Source organism: Betta splendens, chromosome 4, assembly GCF_900634795.4.
Source record: "Betta splendens chromosome 4, fBetSpl5.4, whole genome shotgun sequence".
Taxonomy (NCBI): domain Eukaryota; kingdom Metazoa; phylum Chordata; class Actinopteri; order Anabantiformes; family Osphronemidae; genus Betta; species Betta splendens.
In genome coordinates this window covers 33,810,797-33,824,672 of record NC_040884.2, presented here as the reverse complement: position 1 = coordinate 33,824,672, position 13,876 = coordinate 33,810,797, and the positions used below count along the sequence as shown (strand labels likewise).

The following is a 13,876-nucleotide window of genomic DNA, read 5'->3' as shown; positions in this document are numbered from 1 at the left end:
CAACAAATCTGAAGCTCCGGAACATTCACGTTGATTATTGAAAGACTTGTAGGAAGAGTGGTACAAATATAGTAGTGTAGATATATATAGTGTGGTGCCTGAAGCATGCATCCTGTAGGAGCTGGGCATAAAATGTAAACCACCCACATTAACATAGTGAATGCTTACCTGTCAATGCCCCTTAAATAAGAATGACTAGATAAAGCATTTCCATAGGAAAATGCACAGTGAATGCTTCCATGCTAAATGTATTGCTGACGAATTTACTAAAAGTAGCTGAGACTTAAAACATAGCTGAAAGTAGCTGAAGCGTAAAAGCACAGATTAATGTGTCTGAAGAGAATGAGAAGTTGTTTAAAATTGAATATTTGCAGAAAGTGAAGCAGTTGTATTTCCAATTGAGAAGAGTTGAAAAAGAGCTGCTGCTTAATTTGATGAAATATTGCTGTATTGTATCAAAATAGTTAAATATTATAATTTGATTGTTTTGATTTCAAGAGCTGAAAGAATAGCTTACTGTAAAGTGGAAATGTTTAATACAGCTGAAAGTAGCTGCAGCGGTAGTTGAATATTAAATGGCGAAAAGCATCAGGAGTTTGACCTGTCAATCATAGCTGCAGCTGTGCCATTGTCATGGAGGCAAAAGATGGGAAATTCAGGCTTATTTTAGTCTGTGAAAGCAGAGTTGCACCCCTGCTAAACAGACTTGTTACAGAAAAATCATAATATCTTCCAGAAAAAAAAACTTTACTTTCTGAATGACAAGGCTTCAATGAGTAACTGGTATGAGTTTTATGTTTGAAGACAGTCGCGATTTCAAAATGTTGTACTTCTGGGTTTCTTTTAAAAGGTCTCGCAGCCAAATGCATCAGACTCTATGGGAGGAATTCTAGAAATCTCTGCACTTTGACGCAGCTACAGACTAAAGTATAGCTGAGGTAGTGTCATGATACCAACATTTTTGTACTGGTACCGTTTTCATTTATTGTATTCTTTATGTATTCTGAACCTTTTGATACTTTCCGATACTTTTTCAGATAAAACGAGAACGCAAAAAATGTCATTACTTACTTAAGCTAGTGTTCTTATGGCCTGAAAAGCTCCAAAACAACGTTTTAGTCTTTCTGCATTGGTTTCTAACATTACAGCTTATAATGTTCATGTTCTGATGCCAGGCTACTTTAAAACAGTTCAATACACCCTAAAAGCACAGGTGCAATTGTCGCGGGTTAAGCCAGTGTTCTTATGGCCTGAAAAGCTCCAAAACGATGTTTTAGTGTTTTTGCATTTGGTTTCTAACATAACAGCTTACAATGGTCACGTTCTGATGCCAGGATAACGTCTAACAGCTCAATACACCCTAAAAGCACAGTTGCATTTGCCGTGGTTTAAACTAGTCTTCTTATGGCCTGAAAAGCTCCAAAACGATATTTTAGTGTTTCTGCATTGGTTTCTAACATTAGAGCTCATAATGATCATGTTCTGATGCCAGGATACTGTCTAACAGCTCAGTACACCCTAAAAGCACAGTTGCAATTGCTGTGGGTTAATTTAACATAACATAACATAAAATTAATAAAAAAAAATAATAAAATTAACAAAATTCAAAATATTAGGCTTTTCTTATTGCATAACAACTTTAGTTTTATGCTCATCTTTTTTTAAGATGAAGTACTGTTATGTTGCACTTAGCGCCCCTGGTTTGTCCACAAGTTGCGGTTGTGACTGTGGTAGTGGCCATTCTTCTCTTCCATGCTCCCTTCCCCCCTCCCTCTCCCACGACTCTGTCTAAGCTTTCCTCCTGCGTTGTTGACGCTGCTCACTCACTTGCTAGCTGTTTCCTTCGGCTTGCTTGCTTTTTTTTCTACCCAAGGTCTTACGTGCTCCTCGCCCTCTCAGCTGTAGTTAAAAAGTGTAGACGTCACGTGGCAAGGTTGCCGCGCCGTTGCGGGTGCTGCAACTACCGGTCCCATCCAAATGCAATATACTGTACTACCGTTTTAAAAAGCTCAGTCCTGCGGTACCTAATCAATACCAGGATACTGTGCAACCCTAGTCTGAGGGCTTAACCAGATTAGAAAGAATACAAGTATGACTACATACGAGTGAAAAAAATATGTTCATATAGCGAAAACTGTGGCTGTATGAGTATTCAGAGCCGGTCAGCAACAGACTTTCCAAAAATGTATAATGAAAATAAACTGTGTCAACGCGGGTTTTTGGCGTTAACAAATTCTTGCGTTAACGCGTTAATGTGCCCAGCCCTAATTTTAACACTGTGTTTGAATGAAGACATTGTTCCTACATCGTTTAGAAGCTTTTTTATTTTGAATTAAAGCAGACAGTTGTTGGAAAGCCACAGATTCCTTCTTTGGCTGCCAAAACAAGACGGTTGTTCCTTCCGGGTCTCTGTGACAATATGCAGGCAGCCGATTGTCGGGTCTAAAATAGCCATATGTTCCACACAATTTTGAGAGATGAAGACAACAAAAGGACAGAGATCAACCTTTTTACTTGCACAAGGGGAGCCTCCCTGAGATCTTAGCACTTCACTCAGGAACTGCCACATCCGACTCTGTCGATCTCCCCTTGGTGCAAAGTTTTTATTAAAATGGGACACTCCTTGAAGTTGCATGATATGGGCATATTGTATGGTTACAAAAAATACATGTAGATCATACTGCAAACAGGACAACTCCATATGAGGCTAAAATACTTAATTGATTTGTATAAGTGTGTAAGTGTATAAGCATGCTGAATCATGAACTGTTCAACCGTAGGACTGTCAATCTTTCTCTGGCCTTTCCATCTTACTCAAAATAAGTCAGCAGCCCCAAACCACTTCCTGTTTCTGTGTGTGTGTGTGTGTAGGGTGCAGCTTTAGCAAAGCATAACATGTTCCTGTTACTAACAGGATTAAAACATTATAACATTAACATAACACATATATCCTTCATAATGACAGTAAGTAAAAAACAATAAATCAGCATTATGAGTGACATTATATCCTAATAAGAAAATCATAAATAATAGGCTAGCACAGATGCCACTAGCAGCATATGCTAGTGCACCTTCAATTTTAAATTTATTTATAAAGCGCCGCAAAAGTTATCTCAAGGCACTTTACAAAGTAAGGTTTAATACCTCACACAACTAAACCCAACAGATCCCACATACAGCAAGCGTTTAATTTGACAGCAACAGTGGAGAGGAAAAACTCCCTCTTTAAAGAGGAAGAAACCTCCAGCAGAACCAGGCTGGATGTGGGCGGCCATCTGCCTCGACCGGTTGGGATGAGGGGATGGAGAGAGAGAAAAGCAACAAAAACAAGCAACAACAGAGCACAGCCAGGATGGTTGGACCAGGGACTGGATACAAGTAGGATGGTTAGACCAGAGACTGGATACAGGCAGGATGGTTGGACCAAGGACTGGAAACAGGCAGTATGGTTGGATCCACAGCTGCCCATCACAGACGCAAAGCTCTGAGTCCAATGCTACCTGTAGGTGGGGACAGAGTGGAGTAGAGCGAGAGAGAGAGTGGGGGAGAAGCAAACTACTGGAGAGAAAGAGACAAGGTTAGTTGAACATAGAACAATGATGGGAGGTTATTGGACATAAGAGGTAGAAGGAAACAGAGGAGCTCAGTGTATAAATTAAGTCCCCCAGCAGTCTATGTCTATTGCAGCTTAACTAAGAGATGGTTCCTGTGACTAATAATCATTGCCAGTGACCTGTACCATCTCTAACTATATGCTTAATCAAAAGAGTGTGTCAGCTTCTTGAACCTGAAGAGGGAGCTGGTTCCAGAGGAGAGGAGCTTGGTAGCTAAAAGCTCTGCCTCCTGTTCTACATTTAAAGACTCTAGGTCTTTAAGATAGGAAGAAGCTTTATCATAAGTACTTTGTAGGTGAGTAGGAGAATTTTAAATTCTATCCTACATTTTACACGCAGCCAATACAGAGAAGCTATTGTAGGAGAAATGTGATCTCTCTTTCTAAGTCCCATCAGAACTATGGCTGCAGCATTTTAAGTTAGCTGTAGGCTTTTTGAGGACCTGTTAGAACATCCAACTTCTTTGAGTAATCTGGTTGGGATTAGATCTAAAAGACAAGTGGACGATTTGAGGTTAACTCCATATGAGTTATGGGGAATAAGCTGTCTAGGTAAGACAGGGGACTTAGTAAATTTAAAGTGGATGTATCTAGACAGTGCTTTCTGTCATTTGGAGGAAGTTGCTGCTGAATGTCTTCTCTAATGGTGATAATTTTATTAGTAAAGTACTTCAGAAAGTCATTGCTGCTGAGATTAAGGTGATAGCCTAGCTAAAGTGCTGAAAAGAAACCTGAGGTTGTTTTTGTTTTCCTCAATTAAGGAGGAATAATATGTTTTTCTAGCAGCACAAACTGCCTTTTTATATATTATTAGACTGTCCTTCCATGCAATGCAGTATACATTTATTTTGTTGGAACGCCATTGCCTTTCTAGTTGTCTAGTCCTGTGCTTTAGGCTGTGGATCTCTGAGTTATGCCATGGAGCTAACCTCCTCTGATTCACTGCCTTCTTCTTCAGAGGAGCCACTGTGTCTAACATTGTACGTAGAAAAGCTGCATCATCATCTACAAGACAGTCAACCTTTTCATAAGAATAAAGGTGACTGTTCTCCTCTGTGCAGCTACAAGACAATGAGGCAAAAGATGATGGAATCATCTGCCTGAATCTGGCAACAGCGTTGTCAGATAAACATCTGCTATAGTAAGATTTCTTTCCAGCTGCTACAGTCCTAGCACTTAAGTGTCAGCCTTTATGGTGATCCGTTTCCATTTGCAGCACAGTATCACCTTGTTTTTAATGCTGTGGAGCGTGTGTTACGACTTTTTGGCCTATAGGTGGCGATCAGCCCCACACTGGCCCCTATGATGCTGTACTATGCTCATGTTATATAGGCCCATGTAGAGTTATGTGACAACGTCTCTGTGGTGTAATAGTTAGTTTATTGTTTAACAGTCTTGACTCGTCAGTTTTTTTGTCCCGGGTTCGAATCTCGGTGGGAGCAGCAGTTGTAATTACTGAACAATCATCGTTGTTATCTCATTTATATATTTTGGCCTACAAGATAATAACAAATGACTAATAGGGCTGGCCGCCTGTATTATTTAGCAGACGATTATAGTATTTAGTATAGTAGTATTTCCAAGTTATGGTAATTCAAAACCAAAATAAGCAGCTGTCTGCTTAGACAGACAGTGCGCGCTCCCACGTACAGCGTTCGATTTTATTATGATATAATTCCTGCAGGAGAATCAAATGTTGCAAATAAATCTGAGTGACACTGGATTTTGCAGACTTTGAAAGCTCCGGTAAATAAATAAGTTTTATGAAGCGTCCACTGTCTGTGGCGTTCAATATTTTTTTATTTTTATTATATAATATCCTCTACAAGTTAGCAGTGGTAGTCTGCCAGACTTGTGTGAAATACCATAAGAAGAGCGTTTAAAGAAAGTGAAGTAAAAGTTTTTGGCGTCCCACAGCCTACGTAGGTGCAGCTGATCATGCTGCCCGATCTCCCATGGAGCTTTTTCTTTGTCTCGGAGCTAAAGTATTTCACACCTGCTGACCGAGTGGTGACAATATGTAAACATGTCTCTGTGCCAATACAGAGTAAGGGGAAGGGATGTGAAGTTTGCTTTAGCGACTGAACCAACATCAGATGCTGTGTTTACGGCGCAGAGCGAGTTCCAAATCTACTGTATTTGCCTGTGTAAGAAAAGTTTGTTTTTCTACAGATATTGTGATTCATTTCATTCCGGTAAAGTAAAATGTGGGAGCTTTCGTTTAAAGGACATTGGCTATATCTTACTGGTTTAAATGTTCTCACACACACGTGTAAAAAAGTGGTCCAAGTGGTTTATGCGGCAGAGCAGGAGTTATTTTAATTTTCATCTAGTATAACCGTTAACATTTACCGTGCATAATAGGCATATGTCCCCTACGTTTTATTCAGAGTCATTGATTGGTCGTAACACGGTGCTGTGATTAAATTCTGTTTTTCGCTTATATCAAGAGAAACAAGAAAACGGATATTCTTTGTATTTTATCTTCGTTTCCCGTTTTCTCACTTCCCTCGTTCTCTCGTTGCCTGCATTTGCACATGCATACATTTCTGGGTATGTTATGTCTGGACACATCATCTGTCATTCGGACTCAGAGCAAACTATGGGTCATTGCGGTCTGAGTAAATTTTAAGAGTTTGGTTTCTCCACCAACTTAGAAGCTGTTTGAAGAGAGAAAAACTTATTTTTGGTTTTCTGCTTTTTTCTCAAAACGAAAAAATCAGCTTTAAATCCATCTCCATGCCTTGTGTCAAAAAAAACAAAAAAACACTTGAATTTTGTGTGTCACTCATATGAAGAGAAACAAAAATCCAGCTTGTTTTGTATTTTTTCTTCATGACCAACAAACCAGGCGACAAGTATAGAGATACATATAAAATACATTTATAATACAGACTGATGAATAAATATAGATTTCTATTTTATGTTATTATATATATATATATATATATATATATATATATATATATATATATATATATATATATATATATATATATATATATATATATATATATTGTTGTATTAGATTGGCTGGAGGAGGGACCATGTCCCTCGGCTGGCCTGGGAACTGTATCAAGACATTAGCAGCTTCGGCAATTGACAACAAACACTAGCGTGCTCACTAGCGAGCAAAGACGCATAATACTCTATAATATTTAAAAATGAACTACTCTACATTTAATGATACATTAAACATTACATAGTTTTTTGTGCTTAATAATCACCACACAACGGACATTTATCTGTACAGACACATAAAAATGAACTGTTGGACCTCACTTATTTGCGCCACCTGGTGGTTAAAACGAGACTAGCACCCTGATTTTTTTTTAGCTTGCTGCAGGATTAAAAATCCTTAGTCAGGGACGCACCCTTTGCGCAGTGGCAGCGCAACCGCTCTGCAGCAAAAAAGGTGGTCGCTTTGAAGTGCTACGACTGTAAGTCTCACCTTTGTATCGACCTCTGATCTTGCTCTGACTTTGCTTTGCCTTGTCTCTGTATGCTGTCGCCAAGTTTTTGCTACACCTTGTTTTGACCTGAGCCTGTTCCTCACGGCCACCTGCCTTAGCCCAGTCTGTACCTTCGCTACTGTGTACTGACCTGTGCCTGTTTTACCTGCCTTTGACTGACATTAAACCCTTGAACTGAACTTACTCTCAGTGTTGTGCATTTGGGTCCCACTCCAAGCAATGCTTGACAGCGTAGTAGTAACGCAAACGTACTGCGGTGAAAACGGTGGTCAATTTGAACTGCTACAACTGTATAAGTAAATATATGACTATGTGATAGGTTTCAGTTGGTTATTTTATTGTGGTCAAAGAACAAGGGAATATGTCTGTTACAAGCCAAGTGTGCACAGCGCACAGATAGAAAGAAATGCGGTTTGTTCAGATAAAACATGTGTGGCAATTGGCCCTTTACGCAAGGAGGGGGTGTTCTAGTTTTTTCAGGGTTAGGGTTCCATTTCCTCTTGGTTTGTTGTTTTCTAGCATGATGTAATTTCCTGCATGTTCTTTGTGGTAATAATGTTAATTTGGTGCACCTGCTTCTAGTCATATTTAGGTCGTATGTGTACTTTCCCCACCCTGTGTGGCCGGAGTTTGTTCTTCACCTGTTCACCTGTTGGCAGCAGCCTAATTAGTGGTTATTTCCGTAACAGCGTGACCTTGATCAGGTGTGTAAAATAAATTTTCTAGCTGCTGATTGACAGAACACACATGATTCAAACGAATCAGCAGTAGCTGGGGCAGAGAGGAAACCAACACTTTAAAACAGAGCACATTCCCGAAGTGCTAAACACAACAACAACGTTTTGTTTACATAAAATCCACTTAATAGACAATAAGGAATAGATAACAAGATATATTTTATCTTGTATCTTGTTTTTATTTAATATTATTTAAAAAAAAAGCTTAATGCACAATATTTATTATGTTTAATCACGTCTGCAACTAACAATTTGAAAACATGAAGACTAAAAGTAGGAATCCTATATAAATTTACATTTTAATTACCCATATTTGCGTAGGTCTACATTATATCAGCTGATGATAATTAAAAAAATTACAAAATAAAAATACAAAGTCTACTCAAAAGTCCACATTTAATAATATTTATAGTAGTATAGCCTAGACTCGCTGCCAACATCACCTCCTTGGTGCTTCTGGCTCATACTAGTGTGCTATTAGTGTAAACTGAAACTGCCCCCTACAGGTCTAACACATTGTGTATTAGAATATAAATCAAAAGTAAATGTGACGAAAATGATAAAAAAAAATATAGTACTGTAATCTAATTTTTAAAACGAGGAGCAAAGGAAAGATTCAATAATGTATTGGCAAGGACAGTGTGAGAGCTCAAAATCTCAAAATGTTTGTACCTCTTCTCTGTGCATTTGTAGATGAAGTAGGCTGTGTAGATCCAGACGTGTGCCAAAGTGTATGTGGAGCATCAGTTGGATGCTCTAATATTGCCTACCCTAAACTAGTGGTAGAGCTAATGCCTGTTGGTGAGTCTTGCACACAGACACAATAACCACACAAATACATGAAAAACAACAGTTGATAGTGTGTTTTTTATATATCTACAAATAAAATGTGAACCTCTACTTCAAAATAAGGTTAGAAGGATAGAAGGGCTAAAAACCTGGTCAAATGACCTGTGAAGCAGTAAAATGATGCTCTAGACTACTCTTGGGGAAATCATTATTGAAAGCCAATTTTTCTCTTATTTTGTTACAGCAATTACACGTATACATGAAGTTCCTTTATTTCATTTAGCTGTAATTTGAACCTAAGGTAGGCAACAGAATGATTTACCTGATATCTCGTTATGACTGTACTTGTTTTACATCATGTTTTTAGGTCTTCGAGGTTTAATGCTAGCGGTGATGTTAGCTGCTCTAATGTCATCTCTGACATCCATCTTTAACAGCAGCTCCACTCTGTTTACACTTGACCTTTACCACAAAGCTAGACCTAAAGCTTCTGAAAGGGAACTCATGGTTGTTGGAAGGTAGGTAATAGGTTAACCCATAAAGACAGTAATACAAGACATCTGCATACAACAATTAGGCATAACATTATCACCAGCAGCCTAATAATCAGTCTTTTAATGATCTGAGCATTGGTGTATAATTGATACTGATTGATATTGATTTAAAAATACTACAAATGTGTGATTTTGCTGTACAGAGTGAGATAGGAGGAGTCTGACTGACTTCAAGTGAGGGCATAACCATATAGTTCTATACAGTCTGTATGGAAACAAGTAAACAGAGCAATTGCCACCTTTTATTTTTGTAAATCAACTACATTCAGTTGATTCAGTATTCTGAAATGTATGTTGTATGTGTGTCATGATTCATGTTACGTGTCACATCCTGTTTTATTTTGTTAACCTCCTGTCACGCTCCGGTTCTCATCATCCACACCTGTTGCTAATTAGTAATCAGCACCTGTACTTAACCTCCACCTCTCACCCACACCAGTCGCCAGATTGTTAGTTCATGTACTCTTTCCAGCATTCTATTGTAGCCATTCGTGTTTTGACCGTGACCGCCTCGACCTTTGATTCTTGCCTGAACCCTGTTGATCCCGCAACCTGTGAAAGACCTGTGCCTGATGATCTGACCGTGAGTTTTTGCCTGATCCTTGTCTGTACTGTCGCCAAGTCTGCTCGTGTACCGAACCCTGCCTGGACCTTGATTCTGAGATTGCCTGCTCCTTTGTATATTGCCTACTGGAACGTACTGTGTTTGACCTGGACTGCCTGACTCTGATTCACCGAATAAACCTGCACTTAATCACATCTGTGTTTCTGCGCCGTGCATGTGGGTCCGACACCTGCCCAAGCCTGACAGAACAATCTGGCCAGAAATGGACTCCGCCGGTGCAGAGAACCTCCGTGCTCAGCTCATGGCTCAGGAGCAGCGCGCAGCAGAGCAGGAGGAGAAAACCAACGCCGCTCTCCAGAGATTGGCCGAGTGTGTTTTGCGACAGGAGACGGCGATGGCAGGATTAACTGAGGCAATGAATCGCCTGACCCAGAGCTCGACGGGAGAGACGAGACCGACCCCGAGCGCCACTGCCGCGGCAGCGCCCCTGGCAGCAGCGGTTCCCATGGCCGTCGCTCCAGACGCCAGGCTAGGCGCCCCGCTACGGTTCTCTGGTGAGTCAGGAGACTGTCGAGCATTTCTCACACAGTGTAAGATTCATTTTGAACTGCATTCACCCGCGTTTCCCTCGGAGCGCGCTCGGGTGGCGTACGCTATTTCGCACCTGACGGGGGACGCGGAAGCATGGGCGACAGCGGAGTGGCAAAACGGCTCTTCCTGCGTGTGCACCTTCGCCGCCTTCGCCACCGCATTGAAACAGATCTTCCAGGAAGTCACCCCGGGACGCGAAGCGGCTCAGCGGCTGGTTAATATTCGACAGGGCGGCAGACCGACGGCGAAGTACGCAATCGAGTTCCGCACGCTAGCCGCAGAAGCCGGCTGGGACGCCACCGCACTGGGTGATGTATTTATCCGCGGACTCTCTCGGCGGGTCAAGGACTGCTTGGCAGCGAGGGATTTGCCCAGCAGTTTGGACGCTCTGATCGCCCTGGCGATACAAATTGACCGCAGGCTGGGGAGCAACGAACGGGAGCACCACCGAGAGGAAAGCCTGCGGGAGAACCGTCGACTTCGCACCACGAGCCCCAGGAGGGGGCAGCGTGAGCCTGGCGGTCAGTCCGTTCCTCGGAACCCGGAAGTGGGACCGCAGCCAGAGGAACCGATGCAGATCGGCCGCGCACGGCTGACAGAAGAGGAGAAGCGACGCCGACGCTCCCATGGACTGTGTTTGTATTGCGGTCAGGCCGGGCATCTTGCCCTGCGCTGTCCACTAAAAGACATGGCTCATCGCTAGCACGGAGGGTAGCGGTGAGCCGAACAATTTTAGGTAGCGCCTCCGCTCGGTCATTGCCTACGGTAACACTAGTCTCCAGTACCCGATCCGTCCAGCAGGCGGTCCTCATTGACTCCGGAGCTGATGCCAGTCTGATGGACGCCGGACTGGTGGAGCGACTGGGCATCGCGGCCATCCCCTTGGCGTCTCCCGTGGAAACGGCCGCGCTGGACGGACGACGGCTCTGGAGAGTCACGCATCGAACTGAACCGGTAATAATGACTTTTTCTGACACGCACACCGAGAAAATCACGTTTTTGGTCGTGGAGTCGTGCTACCACCCGGTGGTACTGGGCCACACGTGGTTGAGGCTACACAACCCCACACTGGATTGGCGCAAGGGGGAGGTGAGCCGATGGGATTCAGACTGTATGAACACTTGCTTTCAGCCCGCAGTCTCCCAACAGGCACCTGCAGGGGCGACGGCGACAATCGGTGAGGAGATCGAGCAGGCCGATCTGACGGGAGTCCCCGATTGCTACCACGACCTTCGCGCTGTGTTTAGCAAGGTCCGTGCGACCTCCCTTCCGCCCCACCGAAAGCATGACTGCGCGATCAACCTGCGCCCAGGGACCACGCCTCCCAAGGGGAGGTTGTATCAGCTTTCTCCCAAGGAAACCCGGGCCATGAAGGAATATCTGGACTCCGCGCTGGCCTCGGGTATCGTTCGTCCCTCATCCTCTCCTGCAGGCGCAGGTTTCTTCTTTGTGGGGAAGAAGGACGGTTCCCTGCGGCCCTGCATTGATTACCGGGGCCTCAATGACATCACTGTAAGAGACTCCTACCCTCTTCCCTTATTATCCTCCGCGTTCGAGTTGCTAGCAGGAGCTACTCACTTTACCAAGTTGGACCTCCGTAACGCCTACCACCTGGTTCGGATCCGTGAGGGGGACGAATGGAAGACGGCCTTCAATACCCCGAATGGACACTATGAGTACCTCGTCATGCCCTTTGGTCTGACCAACGCGCCAGCGGTCTTCCAGGCGTTTGTAAATGAGGTACTCGGTCCCATGATAAATGACTTTGTCTTTGTATACCTTGATGATATCCTGGTCTTTTCCCGCTCCGAGGAGGAGCACATTGCTCATGTCCGCCAGGTCCTCAGGAAATTACTGGAACACCGACTATATGTTAAGGCAGAAAAGTGTGAGTTCCATGCGGACCAGGTCTCGTTTTTAGGATTTATCGTCAGCAGGGACAAGATCGAAATGGACCCAGCCAAGACCCAGGCAGTTCAGGAGTGGCCGGTCCCACAGAGCAGGAAGGAGGTGCAGCGCTTCCTAGGATTTGCCAACTTTTACAGAAAGTTCATCAGGAGGTTCAGCAGCATTGCCGCTCCATTGCACGCACTAACCTCATGTAAGACTGCTTTTCAGTGGACAGGCGAGGCAGAGGAGGCGTTTCAACGTTTGAAACGCAGTTTCGTCACGGCACCCGTGCTGCGGATGCCCGACCCACAGCGGCAGTTCGTGGTGGAGGTCGACGCGTCCAACTCCGGAGTCGGGGCCGTGCTGTCCCAGAGGGATCCCACGGACGGTAGGATCCACCCATGTGCCTTCATGTCCCGCAAGCTATCTCCCGCGGAGCGGAATTACGACATCGGGGACCGAGAACTGCTCGCGGTAAAGGTATCCCTAGAGGAGTGGAGACACTGGCTGGAGGGGGCAGACCAGCCTTTCCTAGTATATACAGATCATAAGAACCTTGAGTACCTGAGAACGGCGAAGCGGCTGAACTCACGCCAGGCCCGATGGGCACTGTTCTTCAGTCGCTTCAATTTTCACTTGTCGTACCGTCCTGGATCCAAGAATGTGAAACCTGACGTTCTGTCTCGTCTGCATGACGCGCAGCAGGAACCAGCAGAACCTGAGTCCATCCTACCGCCGGGATGTCTGGTGGGGGCAGTCACCTGGTCGGTGGAGCGTCGGGTACGGGAGGCCAACCGCGACCGTCCAGTCCCACGCGGCGTCCCGCCCAACCGGCTGTTCGTGCCACCCGACCTCAGGGGAGAGGTCATCCAGTGGGCTCACGCCTCACTAGTAAGTGGACACCCCGGGGTGGCTGGCACTCTGTTTAGGCTGGGGGAGAGGTTCTGGTGGCCGACGGTGAAGAAGGACGTCCGGGAATACGTCGCCGCATGCCCCACGTGTGCCATGGGCAAGGCGTCGCATCAGCGACCGGCCGGTCTGCTGCGTCCTCTACCGGTACCGCACCGCCCCTGGTCACACCTAGCCCTGGATTTCGTCACCGGCCTACCACCCTCCCAGGGGAAGACAGTCGTCATGACGGTGGTAGACCGCTTCTCCAGGTTAGCCCACTTTATATCCCTACCCAAGTTGCCGTTAGCCAAGGCTACGGCTCAAGCCATGCTCGAGCATGTTTTTAAACTCCACGGCTTCCCCTCAGACATTGTGTCGGACCGAGGGCCCCAGTTCGTCTCGCGATTTTGGCGAGAGTTCTGTTCTCTCCTAGGGGCGGAGGTTAGCTTATCGTCAGGGTACCACCCCGAGTCCAATGGACAGGCCGAACGGGCCAATCAGCAGTTGGAGGTAGGATTGCGGCTCCTCGCCTCCAGAAACCCGGGGTCATGGGCCAGCAAACTCGTGTGGGTGGAGTTCGCCCACAACACGCTGCCCTGCGCCTCCACCGGACTGACCCCGTTTCAGTGCGCCTATGGGTTCCAGCCGCCATTATTTCCGGCTTCGGAGGAAGAGGTCCGCGTCCCGTCGGCGCACGCCCTGGTCCAGCGTTGCCGTCGCACATGGTTGCAGGCACGGCGCACCATGTTGCGGGCACGGGACCAGTACAAGCG

The 13,876-nt window shown here is 44.9% G+C and overlaps 1 protein-coding gene across 1 annotated transcript in view; it reads left to right on the top strand.

Moving 5' to 3' along the window:
• slc5a9 (solute carrier family 5 member 9) overlaps nucleotides 1-13,876 on the top strand; it is a 185,704-nt gene that overhangs the window by 155,056 nt on the left and 16,772 nt on the right. The window contains exons 10-11 of the mRNA XM_029148717.3: nucleotides 8,517-8,624; nucleotides 8,980-9,130. Coding sequence (XP_029004550.1) covers nucleotides 8,517-8,624; nucleotides 8,980-9,130 — 259 coding nt within the window. The remainder of the gene's footprint in view (nucleotides 1-8,516; nucleotides 8,625-8,979; nucleotides 9,131-13,876) is intronic.